Here is a 15,632-nt window from a genome sequence, read left to right as displayed (position 1 = left end):
GCCGGCAGAGCTAGGGTTAAAAAACTACAGCTAGGCACTTTCTAAAAAAGGGTCATTTTTCACTGTGAAATTGTGGTGTGTCCACGTTGCGTTTTGCGCCGTTTCCTGTCGCGGGCATTAGGCCTACCCACACAGGTGAGGTACCATTTTTCTTGAAAGACTTTGGGGAATATGGGGTGGGTGGAAATTTGTGGATCCACGCAGATTCCAGAACTTTCTACCACAGAAATGTGAAGAAAATGTGTTTTTTGTGACTTTTTTTTGGGTTTGCAAGGGATTCTGGGTAACAGAACCTGGTGAGAGGCAGTCAAGTCACCCCATCCTGTATTCCCCTGGGTGTCTAGTTTTCAAAAATGTATAGGTTTTCTAGGTTTCCCCAGGTGCCGGCAGAGCTAGGGTTCAAAAACTACAGCTAGGCACTTTGCAAACAAAGGGTAATTTTCATTGTGAAAATGTGGTGTGTTCACATTGCTTTTGAGCCGTTTTCTGTCGTGGGCATCATGCCTACCCACACAAGTGAGGTACCATTTTTATCGCGAGACTTAGGGTAATTCAGATGTATAAAGCAACTGTTATTGCCTATTGACTTTCGATGCATTTCTGCCTTCCAAATTAAAGACAACGTGTAAAAAAGAAGTAATTTTGAAAAATGATCGATAATTCTCATGCTAGTATGAGTATTCTCAATTTTGGAAATGTGCAAATGTCTACTGTTTCTAAACTCTATATTTTGTTCCCATTTCAGAAATACATAGGTGTCTTTCATACCGATGTTTCCATGTATACATTTTCCCAGAATAATTGCTATATACCTGGTACATAATAAAAAACCATTGCAAGTTGCTGCTCAGTTTTTGGCTCTGGGTTCGTCGGGTTCTTGGTGAACCTACAAGTCCTATATATCCCCACAACCAGTAAGGTCCAGCAGATGTAACGGTATATTGCTTTCAAAGAACTGTCATAATTAGAAGAAGTTACAGGTGAAAACGTTGACACAAAGGCTGTTTTTTTCAACTAATTTTCAATCTTTCCTATATTTAACTGTTAGTTTTTATGAAGAAACCTTGAAGGATCTACACAAATAACCCCTTGCTGAATTCAGAATTTTCTCTACTTTTCAAAAATGTATAGGTTTCTAGGATCCATTATTGCTTTTACACTCATGTCTACCATTAACTGGAAGGAGGTTGAAAGCACAAAAATAGCAAAAATAGGCTATGTCCGAGAAAAATGCCAAAACTGTGTTAATCTTTTTGGTTTTCTGACAAAGTCTGTCATTCCCTAAAAGCTAGAAAATGTTGATTTCAGCCCCACAAACCCTTTTTTGATACCATGTGTATGCAAAAACCCAGACGCTTTCATTTGCAGCACCTTTCTCCCATTTTTCCCCCAAAAACAGAATTTAGCGGTATTTTGGCTAATTTCTGGGTCCCCTCCAGGGCAATCCACAAACCCTGAGTACCTTTAGAATCCTGAGGATGTTGGAAGAAAGGGGCGCAAATATGGTGTGGATACCTTATGTGGTCAAAAAGTTACAGGGGCCTAAGCGCGAACTCCCCCAAATAGCCAAAAAAAGGCTTAGCACGGGGGGAGGGGGGGAAGGCATAGCAGCGAAGGGGTTAAATAGAGCCCCAGGGAGGTGGTGGTCCCCAGAGCTGTGGGGGGGGGGGGGTGCGTGGCCCCACTGTATTTCAGTGAATTGGCCCTGATGAGGTGGGGGTTCCAGGGGCTGCCTGGGGGGGCTGGACTCACTCATGCAATATTTTTTTTAATATTGCCACGGAGAGGTGGTGGTCCACAGGGCTCAATTTGCCACGTGCCCCCCTGCATTTCAGTGAATCAGCTTTGGAGATGTGGCAGTCTACAGGGCTGCAGGGGGCCCATGTGGGGCACCCCCGTCTTTATTTTTAATTGCTCTGGGGTCCTGGCTCACCCAGGTGCCTAAATTAAATGAAGTGCTGAAGCTGGCCTTTCCTTTTTTTTTACATTCTCAGCTGGATTCAAGGATCCACCGTGACCCCCACCGAAATGTTTAAAAAAAAATGGTCGTGAGCAGGCCTATGGGGTTAGGGTGTTCCTACCTTGCCCGCTTTTCTTTTAACCTTTTTTCTTTTGACTCGGTTTAACCGAGTCAGAAGATGGCTGCCAACACTTCCTGGTTTGAAGTATTGGTAGCCCATCAGATCTCAGGCACAAGATCGGCAGGGTTCATGGATCCATTGTGGCCACAGTTGTATATCTGAGAAATGTTTACATTTCTCAGAAACTACTAAACTGATTAGCACCATTTACCAAAAATAGTGCTTTCTGGACCAAGAGCTCTCTTTCTGCCTAATTTGGTATTATTCCGTTATTCAGTTCGGGCTGAAGCCCTGTCTAAAGTTTCCTATGGAAATTTACATGGCCAAAAAGTGTTTTGGGACATCCTTTTTATCGGCCCCTGCTTGACGGCACCAATTGTTTTGAAAACTGTGCGAAGATTCATCAACCGATGCCAATGTAATTGGCAAATCAAAAAACGCTCCTCCTATGGAAACTAGGTTCTAACTGTAACTGCTACTGGCAACCTCAGTAGATAAAACATATGCACTGATCCATCTATCTGTCTCCCTATAAATATATATTTAATTAAAACTTAAAAAATATTAATTCAACTACAAAATATCAAATAAATTATTTACAAAGTATACCATAAAAAATATATATATATATATATATGTAACCAATGTTAGGAAAAGTATTGGAGTCCAGGACCATTAGCTAGTCTATTCCCAATCCAGTTAATGTAACAATAGGAAAAGTGTAGGACTTTGAATGGGTTACATTACCTATTCCCACTCCAAGAAACATGACAGAAGGGAAAGTGTTCGGGAAAACAACAGGACTTTGGAGGGGTCAGATTTACTATACCTACTTCTATCTGCGCAACAGTAGGGGACTGTTGGACTTGAGAGTGGTTACATTTATTATTCCCACTCCAGTCTAAGCAACAGTAGTAAAACAATTTTTTGGAGAGGTTTTGTTTACTATTCATACTACAAACAGCACAACAGTAGGGAAAGTGTTGGAATTCAGGGGGAATAAATTTACTATTCCTACTCCATACAGTGCAGAATAGCAACATTGTTGGACTTTGGAGAGGATATATTTACTATTTCTACTCCAGTCAGAGCAACTGTAGGGAAAGTATTGACTTCGGAGGGTTTAAGTTTATTATTTCCACTCCAGTCTTAAAAACAGTAGGGATAGCAATAGGCTTTGGAGAGGTTACATTTACAATTTCTACTACAGTCAGTGTAGTAGTGGGAAAAGTGTTTGACATCAGAGGCGTTAAATTTACTATTCCTACTCCAAACAGCACAACAGTAGGGAAAGTGTCAGACTTCAGAGAGGTAACATTTACTATTCCCCCAAACAACGCAATAGAAGGGAAATTGTTGGACTTCGAAGATTTAATATTCCCACTAAAGTCTGTGGAACAGTAGGGAAAGCACTGGGCTTTGGATGGGTAAGATTTACTTTTCCCCAAAAGTATTTCACTTCAAACACATACATATTTGAATAACCCTTTTAATTTAGAAAAAAAATATTAAACTCTTAATATAAACATTGTTATTTAACAGTTATATATGTATATATATATATATAAAATTACAAAAGCAATTAAACAAGTTACATAATTAATAAATCAAATAATTATCAATACAAAATATATAATTACTTAATTAGCTTCTTATCCTATACTACAAGCCTAGCAGCCCACACCTAACTTAAAACAAAAATAAATAAGTATTGCCCAATTACATCATTGATAATAAATACAAAAAATAATTTACAATAATTAATATGCACCTACAAACAGCAACTCCACCTTAATATATATAAGTATTCAGCAAATTACATATTAAGTAATACGTTAAATAATGAACTAACTATTAATTAATACACTCTATACCCCTACAAAACTAGAAACCCACACTTAAAATATAACTAAACCAAATCATTAAGTTATATCATTAATATCAATTACATCATTAATAAAAAGTTACTAATGATTTAATAATCAACTATCAACTTCCCACCCTATCCCCTACAAACCTAACAACCCGTTACAATACTATAAATTACTGTTTACAATTAAATAAAACAGACTTCACTGATGGAAGGAGGGGTCAGAGACAACGCACTACATAGAGTGCCAGTGAGTCTTGCAGTGTGGGTTCCTGAAACGGTTTCCCTGGCTGCTCCTTCTTAACTTTTGTTCTGTGTCTCGGGTGCTACTTTGTCCCCTGAGTTCACTGGTGAAAGGAGAGCCCAGAGACGACGAGCTAAAAAGAGTGCCAGTAAGGTACTCAGTGAAAGATACATGCAGGATGCACCCGGGGTCATTAAAGCTCTTGGAACACTCCCATTAGTGACCATAATCCATTGATCCTTAGACTTAGCCTTGGACTGACCGAAATGGTTCATAAAGTGGCTTGTCAGATAGAATATACTAGAAATGGGGGAGTACGATGGGAATGGCAGGAAAGAGACCCCAATGTATTTCACAAAATGCTCTTGGAAAATTAGAAAGAGCACCTTCAGATTTACTTAAACTCGGACTCTGATCAAGAGGAGATACTAGGGGCCTTTGAAACAATTTGCAGGAAGATTTCTGAAAAATTAATGGCACCCAAACGCCCACAAATCCCATAAATGGTTTGACCAATCATGTTTCCAGGCACATAAAAGCCTTGTGAATGCAGTCAAAAATCACCAGAGGGATCTGCTAGTAATTAGCACCTACAGGAAACACTATAAAGCGGTAATTACGAGGAAGAAAGGGGAGATTAGAAAAGGGTCCACTGCAAGGGCAGTGAATGACTCATCTCAGTTCTGGAGAGTAGTTAATGCACCTTTCCTCTCAAATAGCTCCTCTTTTGCCACTGACACAAATATCCTTGAATTCCTGTGGGTAGTCACTTTACCAACCTTTATGGAATAAAGGAACCAGTCTGCAGTGAGAGCAGTACTACAAGGCGTACAGTTAGTTGGGAGGATTCTGATCAGCTAGTAATCACTGTTAAGGATGTTACGTCAGCTGAGTAGGTGCTCGAGCAGCAAGGTGCCAGGCACGGAAAATATAATATTCTGGGCTCCATTCTTGCTGAGCCTCCTACACTGTGTGTGAACCCATGGCCCACAAAAATCATGGTCCAAGGCAACGATTGTCCCAATTTTTATAAAGGGGGACAGGAGCACCATGCTGCGTCATTTCAAAAACACATAAATGCACTGTATTCACAAGAATATGGTGCACCCCTGTGTTTACCCTGGCGCTTAAACAGCTGCCTAGCGCCAACAGAAACACCCTTGCGCCATGGTGCAAGGTGCCTGCTTTGCAGGGATGATCGTTTCTGTGCATGAAGGGGTACCTTCCTGCACAGAAACAATCATTAAAGGTGATGTGATCCTGCTATGTGTGCTGCAGAAAGAGCATAAAAGTATTTCTTCTCGTTGCACCGCTCTAACACATGCATTTTTTTGCGCAGGCTCAGATTTACAGGTCCATGTAAATCTTGGGCATCATCTAAAAACAATGTGTGTTGCGGTGGAACGCCAACAGGAACACACATTGTACACCCATTTGATGCAGAAAACTGCATTAAAGGGTACAATATTTATAATGCGGTTTAAGCTATGCAACGTGGCTTAGCACTGCATTGGTAATATGGAGCAGAGCATTGCGCCACTGGAGCGTCGTAAAAAGTGATGCTCCTCTGACAAAATGCCCTTGTAAATATACCCTTAGAAAGAACAAATCGCTTTTAATCGTCTTTAATGATCATGTGCAGGATGGTGTCCCTTTCTGCACATAAACAATCATCCCTGCAAAACAGGCACCCGTGCACAATGGCGTTCGAGTGTCTGCATTGGTGGTAGGCAACTTTTTGAGTGCTGTGCCAAGAGAAAACACATGGGTGTGTCATATTCTTGTGAATACAGGGCGTCCCTGCTAGGGATGACCAGTTGTCCCATGTTTTTAAAGGACTGTCCCAGCGTCCCAACGCTATTCCTAATTTTCAATAAATGGTCCGGTTTATGGGACTAAGATAAAGTCCTTCTGCGAAGCAGAAATGAAACCACGCTCTCTTTTCAAGAGATGCCCCAAATGCGATTTAATGCATTATCTGCCTCTTTCAGACAGCATAGGAGGAGGTCAGCTGGGGGCTTGCAGCAGAGGTAAGACCGAGTGGGGAGGAAGGCAGGGGGAGCTCAGGGTGGAGGTCCTTTCACAGTTTATGTTATATAACTTAGCCCTGCAAATGTGTGTGGATATATATCTATATAGATATATACAGTGCTTTAAATGGGCTGGCACTGTCCGATACTGAGTACCGGCACATTGTTTTGAGATGGAGAGTACCGGTACTTCACAAGGGAAATGTAATACTTTTAATTGGAGAGTACCGGCACTTATCAGAAATAAGCAGGTACTTTGGTACAGAGTACCTGCACGTCTATTTTTCTATTTCAAGCACTGGATATATCTATACAAATATACATATGCAAACACACATGGCTGCACAAAAACCGGGACATACTAGACATAAAAATAATACAAAACACTTTAGTCCTACCTTTATGTCTGACCTGTCCCGGTTTTTGCTCCTCAAAAACTAGTCACCCTAATCCCTGCGTTTTTAGGTTGAGCCTAGACAGCGCTTGCGCTGTCTGGAAGATCTGTTGAATGTACTTTATGGGATTTGGAGATCAGCCCCAGGACTTGTTTACATTCCGCCTTTGCTTAGGGACTTTTTTTATTCATTTCTTTTTTTTTCTTCTGACAATTGCCTCTATTTAATTTTCTTGATAGAAATCGACCAGCTGGAAAATACCAGAATCACTTTAGCATTCCCTAGATTCTAGGCCAAACACCCGTAGACAATATTTTTTTCAAATCTTCTGTTTTTAGTAATATGACCACAGAAGGGGGTGATTTTATATTAAAAACAGAGCTTTGGACAATCCAATTTTCCGCTGATAGGCAGTATTTCTCTCCATGTGTTCCCATACCTGGCGTGTTCCACAGTTTGGTGCTTGGTTTCCCTCCATGTTAGAGAACAGTAGATGTTTCAGCACCCAGGCCAATGTGCTGCATAGCTAAATGCATATAAGGTTTCAAGGCGAGACCAAATGCATTGCAAATGCTTTAGTTATGCTCAAGAATTCTGAATTTAGTTGAAAGTGTTTGGGGATGAGCAAGGTTATTGAAAAGCACACACACACCAGGCAACCAGAGACCACCCTTTATCCAGGGTTGTTTTTCTTCCAGTATACTTCAATGGTTGCTTTGTTTCACCTTTGTAGTATGCTGCTTTTTCACTATATCAGTTTAAATGCAGAATTTTCTTATAGGGCAAGGCACTTACAAGTTATGCCCTTCTTCTCTGGTGTGTGTGCGCTGGATGAGGGTATAACAAGGTTTTGGCACACTTTGTTGGTCAAGTTCACAGATGGAGAGAAGTCTTCTAATGAATGCCTGAGAAAGGTGGCAGAACTGGCTGAGTACAAGCTGAGTGGGTGGCCATGTGTATGGATTTTGTTTTTAGGTCGAGCCTGGGCAGCGCATGTGCTGCTCTGCGAGGCATGCTGTATTCAGGTAGGGTGTTGAAGCTCCGCCCATATTTTTCATTTGCTTGTGCCATTGTCCACTGTAAACTGTGGCTGTTCATTTGTCAATAGGCTTGGTAGTCCCTTCTTAGTACCGCCTTGTAGCGTTTTCTAACCGTCCAAGGCGACACCCCATGTTACTTGTGTTTATACTTAGTAGGCTTTAATTACAGACTCTGAGCACTATTTTCTCCAATAGCTGATATGCACTCTCCTAACACTTTTAAAAACAATTTATAGCACGGGCGCTGAACGCATTTGCAATGCAATGGATCTCGCATTTGCAAGAGTTTAAGCTAGTGGCATTGTAAATGAAAGCTCCTTATATTTGTTTGAATACTTCATAAATAAAAGGCATTGTCATTTACAATGCCAATAGCTCAAACTCTTGTAAATGCACGACCTATTGCATTGCAAATGCTTGATTAACTGAGGCTGGACTGCTCCAATGCTTGCAGTGCCGCGTCATTTCTTTGTAGATGTGCCCCATATATTTTTTCTGATTCAGTACCAACATCACCCGTTCACTTGCAAAGTACCTATTGTAATGTGTGCTTTTGAAATTGTACAGATGTGGCTGGTAGTCAAATAGACTGAGCGCACGATTGCCAGTTTGGCTTGCAGTCACATCTAGTTTATCACACACCGTAACCTAGTCCTGGGCTCTTGGTTTGTTCTCATGCTGTCTTTACTAGCAGTCCTTACTGAAGCTGGTTACATGTGTTATGGCGCTGCACCTCCTCGAGGCAGCAGGCAAGGGGGGAAAAGCTGCAAGTGGACTTCAATCAGAAGGTTGTAAGTTTCCTTTACACCTACCAGGTATTCATAAAAGGATGGTTATGAGCAGTGTCGTAGCTATCTGTGGTGCAGAAGGTCTTATGGCACCGGGGTCTAGATACCGCAGGGTGAACCCCAATACGGCCTAGTTTATTCTATCCAAGTAGCAGATGAGGGCTATTGTCCTTGCTTGCACCAGGACGCAGAGGGGCAGATCTACAAGAAACTAATGCAGCGCAGTGCAGCAAATCATTTTGCTGCACCGAGCTGCATTCGTTTCGAAACACAGGGATGCGACATATTTAAAACAATATGTCACATCTATTTGCGGCCCTGTGGTGGCGCACAAACTGCTTCGATGTGCCGGCGCAGGCACCCTTGCACCATGGTGCAAGGATGCCTGCGTCGTGGGAAGATTGTTTTTGTGCAGGAAGGGGCACCTTCCTGCACAAAAACAATCAATTGAGGTGATTTCCTCTTCCAATGTGTGCAGTAGAATTCAGCACGCATTGAAAGAGGAAAAAACAGGGAGAAATGAAAACATTTCTCCTCGTTGCACCTCGCTACGCCACCCCTAGGGTCGTGTAGCATTCTGACGCATTTCCAGATTTACGATTTCTCGTAAATCTGGAAATGCATCAGTGGACATGGGCATTGCGTGGGAACTCCCATAGCAGCACCCATGTCACGCCCCTAACAAGCAAAGTGTTGCATTAACAGGGGCGATATTTACAAGCACAGGTTAAGTCAAGCAGGGTGACTTTACCTGTGCTTGTAAATATCACTCAGCAGGCTGCGCCACCGGTGCGTCACGCAGCATGATGCACCGGCGGCGCAGAGGTTTGTAAATCTGCCCCATAGTGTCTTTGCTTCGGAGTATGTCTGTATATCTAGGCCTCTTTGGGATTCAGACTGAGGATCCGCGCACTAGTCAAACAGTCCTGCGGATTTTCTGTTTAAAACATTTTACTCTTCTATACGGTCGGCTGCAGTGCACTGACCTGAAACGTCGACTGAAACTCTGTGGCTGTACTCCCGTTCAATCAGAGGGTAATATTCATCAGCATCTCGTCCAGTGACGCTGTTTATCTGTAGGGTGCAGTTGTGATCTTCCAAATCACCCATGAGAAGAGCGCGTCCTTTATACCGAGGTAACACGTTCGTTGGATCCTTGTTGTTGTAAACCTCAGGGTACGTGCTGATCCTCCACAGGCACCAGGTGAATGCCAGAGGTCTGTCCGATCTCACAATTGAACCGGTGAACGTGCAGGGAATCACCAGGCACGAGCCCTCGAGGGCCCTGATCTTACGTGGCACAGAGAATGACCACTGCCTGAGGACCGGCTGGCAAAAAATCACTACAAAAGGAAAAAGAGAGAAGGTAGCTGTGGTTAGCTCACTATATTACACTACAACACCCCAGACAGGTACAATGAAACTGCATACTGTTGGCTTCAGCTTTCAGGTCAAAACAAGGGAGCAACCACGGGGGAAAGGATGGATGGACGAGTCACCAAATGGCCAAGCCTTTCCTAAACCAATTTTGTAATTTCCAGTTATATACTTTACACAACCTAAACAAGGAACAGACAATAACATGCTAAGAAACAACTCATTACGCAATACATTTTCTTTCCCCCGTACTCAAAGAAACAGGCACTACCAGTAAGGGCCTTGTTACAAGATGCCTACTAAAATGGATTAGTAAATACCGTACCCAGTATTTCCAATGTCAGGTTGTGTTACCCCCTCATTTGCTAGTGATTGTGAGTTAGATATTGAATGGAAATAACATGAGAGTTTTAGTACTACTGGTTCAGTCACACAATATTTTCCCAAATTTTAGGCAACTTTCTATTCACAAATTGCACCTTTTCTCAGCCGGTGAAATTTGTCACCAGAAAAGGAAGGGGCATTACTGTGTGCAGACTTTACTAGGTCACTTGTTAATTATGCACCTGGTAATACTAGTAACTGTGAGGAGTTTGCTTACCTTATTAGGTCACTAAAAACTACACCTTCGAATACCATGCTAAAATGTGCCTAAAAAAACGACATAATACACTTTAATACCACACAACAGCACGTCACGCACCACACAATACAACATACGCCACAACAAAGGAATACCCCTATAACAAATCTGTTGTCCAACATCTCAAAAGACCATTCCACCACTAATGACAACAGACAATGCCATACTGCGTCACAAAATACCCTCTACGTCACATTAGGCCTCGCTATATAACTTCACACTGCATCTCACCATTCAAGACTACTCAAAGGGACATATTCTCAAGGATCTATCGCCGAGTTATCGGCACTTTATCTCAACCAAAGTCATGATAAATTCATTGCCCCATTCACAAGCTGGTGCTAAGAGCCAATAACACCAGTTTACCTGCGATAGCAGCCGCAAAAGACATCGCCACGGATGACCCCGGCAACTATCGCTAATAAGATGCAGAGTAGGCATTCCCGAGAAAAAAGTAGCAACAACACCACTCCGCAACATTCTCATTGACCAGCCAGATCTGTGATAATATCACAAAACAGGCGATAAGGTGCGTTAGCAGCAGGAAACTAGCACCTGCTCTGACTGGTGCAAAGTCGGACGACAACCTGCACCATAAAAGGGAGCCCAGCCCACAGCCACACCTGAAGAACAACAGATGCCATGGAGCTACTCATCATGCAGCTCGGAGCCCCAAGAGGGCCACAACACCCACCGCCACCCACCCCCGAACCAACCCCCACCCCCTCCCGGGGCCCTACCCCTGGCACTGCCCACTTCCCCCGGACCAAGAGATTGCACCTCAACATCACAAAACCATGAACAAAATCATTCGCCTGATGCCGCAGAATCACAACAGCTAACAGTCATGTGAGTACAGAAAAGGCAGAATCAATCATTGACTATTGAAAGTCCAAATGAAATATCACAATCAAATTTGTCCCCAAACAACTATTTGGAAGAGCATTGGTGGGTCATCCCTGGACAATCTGTAAGTGACAGCCTGTAAGACAATATCCAAGATAAGAAGGTGTGTCAGGCACTCATCAACAACAAAAAAAGAGAAAGAGAGAGAAAGAGAGAGAAAGAGAGAGAAAGAGAGAGAAAGAGAGAGAAAGAGAGAGAAAGAGAGAGAGAAAGAGAGAGAGAAAGAGAGAGAGAAAGAGAGAGAGAAAGAGAGAGAGAAAGAGAGAGAAAGAGAGAGAGAAAGAGAAAGAGAGAGAGAAAGAGAGAAAGAGAGAGAAAGAGAGAGAGAAAGAGAGAAAGAGAGAGAAAGAGAGAGAGAGAGAGAGAGAGACACAGAGAGAGAGAGACACAGAGACACAGAGACACAGAGAGACACAGAGAGACACAGAGAGACAGAGAGACAGAGACAGAGAGAGAGAGAGAGAGAGAGAGACTGAACAAGGCGCGTAAGGACAATCTTGCCCTTGGCCCATACATGACAACTGTTGCATGTGTTTCGCAACTGGTGCACCCTAAATCTAAGGCCTGGCATCAATTTCGCACAAAGGCCACATCACATTCCGGAAATGCAAGCAGTAGTCAGACTAAAATTAGGCATGAAAGCTCCTTTGTCTCAATACACAAGGCGGAAGGACATCTGCACCTCCGACCTTGGTCTTCAATGTGCCCGGCACCCCCTGAGGGAGATCCGTTACCAGACTCTGATGACTCCCACACCACAAACTGTGCTAATGAAAGACCAATGTGCCCACACCCCACACACACTTGTCCCTGCTTGAGCTACACCTGCATGGGATGCCCCAGACACATTGTTAAATAACAACCCATACGTCCAAACTTTGAACACACAGAGGACTCATAACTCCGAGCTGTGGCATATCATCCACAGAACTGCCACCTGTCTGAGGAGTGCCGGTGGTATGAGACCAACAAATGCAATGGCAGGCAATCCCGGGCACATGCACAACCCCTGTCACCTGGAACTGTACCGTGCATGAATGCTGCATCTGTTGAGAGCTCTGCCAATGAAAGTTTTGTGAATCAGTTACCGTCTGAGTTTCCAGCTTGCATACGTCACATGCATCCATGCCTGGTTCCACTGTCGATCATGCACATTCGAGTGGCCCATGGAGGTCTGCCTAACCAACACAATGGTAGCTGAATTGGATTATGACTTGTGTATGCGCCCCCTGTTGGCCCACAAACAGGAGTGCAACCGGGAAACCCATGCATGGGACGCCCTGATCTGTGGCGTATGTGCTAGCAGTAGTGGATGGGAGATTGCACAAGTCATGGTGTGCAGTGACCACATTGAGGCACTCCCCTATTGGGCTGTGTTGCGGAATTGGTGAAACGTTGTGGACAGAACACATCTCTCCGGACCAGTTAATGGATTGGCTCTCTCTCATGTTCCTTGAATTCGAGAACGACGTACTTCTGGAACTGATTGCCTATGAAGCTGCGCTCGCATTCATGGACAAGTAACTACCTTCGTGCAGCCACAACTGACAACAGTGGACACGCATGCCTTCGCCTGTACTCGGAAAGCATGTGTATGCACCTACGCGTTCTATCACACACCTGTGCAAGGTGATGCAGCCCCATGGGCGGAGCTGCACAGCATCGTTCGGCAACCTTCTCAAGTCTGACATACTGCTGGAGGGAGACTACACACATGGCAATGTAGCACGACATGTGACCTTGTTGGTCTCTTTCACCTGCCCACTGACCACATAGCACACAGTCGGCACAGTCCGGTGGAACAGCTCCATGCAGGTCCCATGGGCTGCGAGTTGTGTCCCCGGACACGGGGCAATGAGCAGATGCCAAACATCAAATGACTCGACCAGTAAGGCAAGGTGGGCTGAACCGTTGCCATCTGTAAGGAGATGTGTTCATTTTTGCCTCCCCATTTCTTGCACCTCCATACGTTCCAATTCTGCCTGTATGTGTCTTAAGCATTTGTTTGCCTGTTGTGGCCCATTCCTTGCTTGTACTGACACGCACATGCTAATAAAGTTACGCAACTTCACCAGTGTACAACTGTGATGAGTGCTGATTAGTATAACAAATCCTGTCCCTCAATGAGCATTGTCCATACACAGGGAGGGACAGACTGCCGCATGTACATTGGTGGTAAATCTCTATTGGCAGTTCAATCCATGTGAGCCAGACATTTTGTTTGGGATAGTTGCTGGTAGGGTTTACAGATTTTCAAAACTTAGATTTTACGGGGAAATCCCTGAACAAATGATGTCCTAGTACATAACCACTCAGGTAGTGGAATATCCAAAGCAACCTAAACATAAGATCCCAAGGGGCAACACAGTGTAGATAGTTCTATTTGAACATCGATTTTAACACAAAGATACCATTATAAAGGCTTACAAAATCAGAGGGTCTATTCTAAATCGCTCGTATATGTATATATATATATATATATATATATTCACTTAAACAACCATAGGTTTCACACATGTTATAGTTAGGTGGATATTTCACTCGTAAAAAACCAATGAAATTCCCCCGTTATAGTTAGATCAGATAACTATAACTCGCGCGCCCGCAATCCTCTGCTCATGACATCACATATTACATCACTCATGACATGGTCAGTGGCATCACTCTTGACATCACTGATGGCATCTTCCTTGTGATAGAGTGGCGGTCGCGCGAGTTATAGTTATCTGAACTAACTATAACGGGGGAATTTCATTGGTTTTTTACGAGTGAAATATCCACCTAACTATAACATGTGTGAAACCTATGGTTTTTTAAGTGAATTTGCAAGGTTTTTTAAATGCTTATTCCTAACTATAACGTGTGTGAAACCTATGGATTTTTCAGTGAATTTGTACGTTTTTTTAAATGCTAAGTTATGTATGTATTATTATTTTTTTATATATTTTTTTTTATAATAAACTACGTATTAAATTTAGGTTTTTTTTATGGTTTTTCACCCGCGATTTTTTAAAAAAAAATGTAAATGTTTTTTTCTGCCTTCGGGGTCCTTCAGGGACCCCCTGACAAAGGCTAGGGGGTCAGGAACTCTCTACCCTGCCCCCTTTTCACGTTTGCCACCTTCCTTTTCCACTCTCGCACTGAAAACAAACAAAATGGCGGCCGACACTTCCTGATTTCGACCGATTCGAACGTTGACTGACAAGTAACAACCAATCAGAATTACGCACGCACACGTTAAGGTGCGCGCACGGTGCGCGGCTATAGATATGCATGTGCTTTTAACTGCAATTTTCTCAGGAACTACTGAACAGATTGACTCCATATATGCAAAAGGCACATCCCTGACCCGAGGACTACCTCTCTGCCAAATTTCAAGTAATTCTGTTCAGTCGTTCGGGCTGTACCTTCGACTAAAGGTCCTATGGGAAAATGCATGGGGAAAACGTGTTTTGGGACCCCCCTTTTTTCTCGGCCCCCGCTTGACGAATCCCCCCCGAGACTTTCAGGGTAGGAGCTGAGCGGAGCGCCCTATTAGTTTTGAAAATTTTGCGAAGATTCGTCAACCGGCGCCAAAGTTATTCAAAATAGAATTTTGAGATTTCCTATGGAAACACGGTCCTAACTATCTACTGGTGACCGCCAGTAGATTATATATATATATATATATATATATTTTTTTTTTTTAGTGTGTGACTACAAGACGACACTAACACACAAGACCCGCATGGTGCTCAACAGCACCTTATAGTAGGTGAGAATAGTCAAATGGAAATGTTCAGAAGCACTATTTTGCATGGTATAACACCGAGTCGGGTACCATTGGTGTATGTTTCTCATCTGGGTCATATAGCATGTTCACCAAGTATGTCCCCAACTAGAATTATACACAGGACGATTTGACGGTCAAACCGTGCAACAGACTCAGTAGAAAGATTTACATCATCAATTCTAACCATTTTTAGCACAACTATAGAGAGCACAAATGGGAAATATATTAATTTCAAGGTAGTAGCACTGGTGAGTCGATAGTCCGTAGACATTAATCACCAAAATCACTCTGACTAAATACATTGAATAAGTCATGGTGTAAATAATATATGTACAAGTTACTTATACGAGATCCCCAAATACATATCTATCTTTTCAAATATTCCTGTTTCTTTTGTTTTTTAGAAAATCTACTGGAAGATACAAGATTATAGGTAAGTGCAATAGACCTCATTCCTGTGTTGCATGAATAAATTGCTAAACATAA

The 15,632-nt window shown here is 42.9% G+C and overlaps 1 protein-coding gene across 7 annotated transcripts in view; it reads right to left on the bottom strand.

Moving 5' to 3' along the window:
* The window catches only part of LOC146809067 (sialoadhesin-like), a 514,967-nt gene that overhangs the window by 236,394 nt on the left and 262,941 nt on the right, over positions 1-15,632 (bottom strand). For 6 of the 7 annotated variants that reach the window (XM_085614289.1, XM_085614287.1, XM_085614290.1 and 3 more), the window contains one exon: positions 9,435-9,791. The exons of the other annotated variant lie outside the window; for it this stretch is intronic. In XM_085614289.1, coding sequence (XP_085470415.1) covers positions 9,435-9,791 — 357 coding nt within the window. The remainder of the gene's footprint in view (positions 1-9,434; positions 9,792-15,632) is intronic. 7 annotated transcript variants of the gene reach the window in all.

This window comes from Triturus cristatus, chromosome 7 (genome assembly GCF_964204655.1).
Source record: "Triturus cristatus chromosome 7, aTriCri1.1, whole genome shotgun sequence".
NCBI lineage: Eukaryota > Metazoa > Chordata > Amphibia > Caudata > Salamandridae > Triturus > Triturus cristatus.
This window is presented reverse-complemented; position numbering and strand designations above follow the sequence as displayed.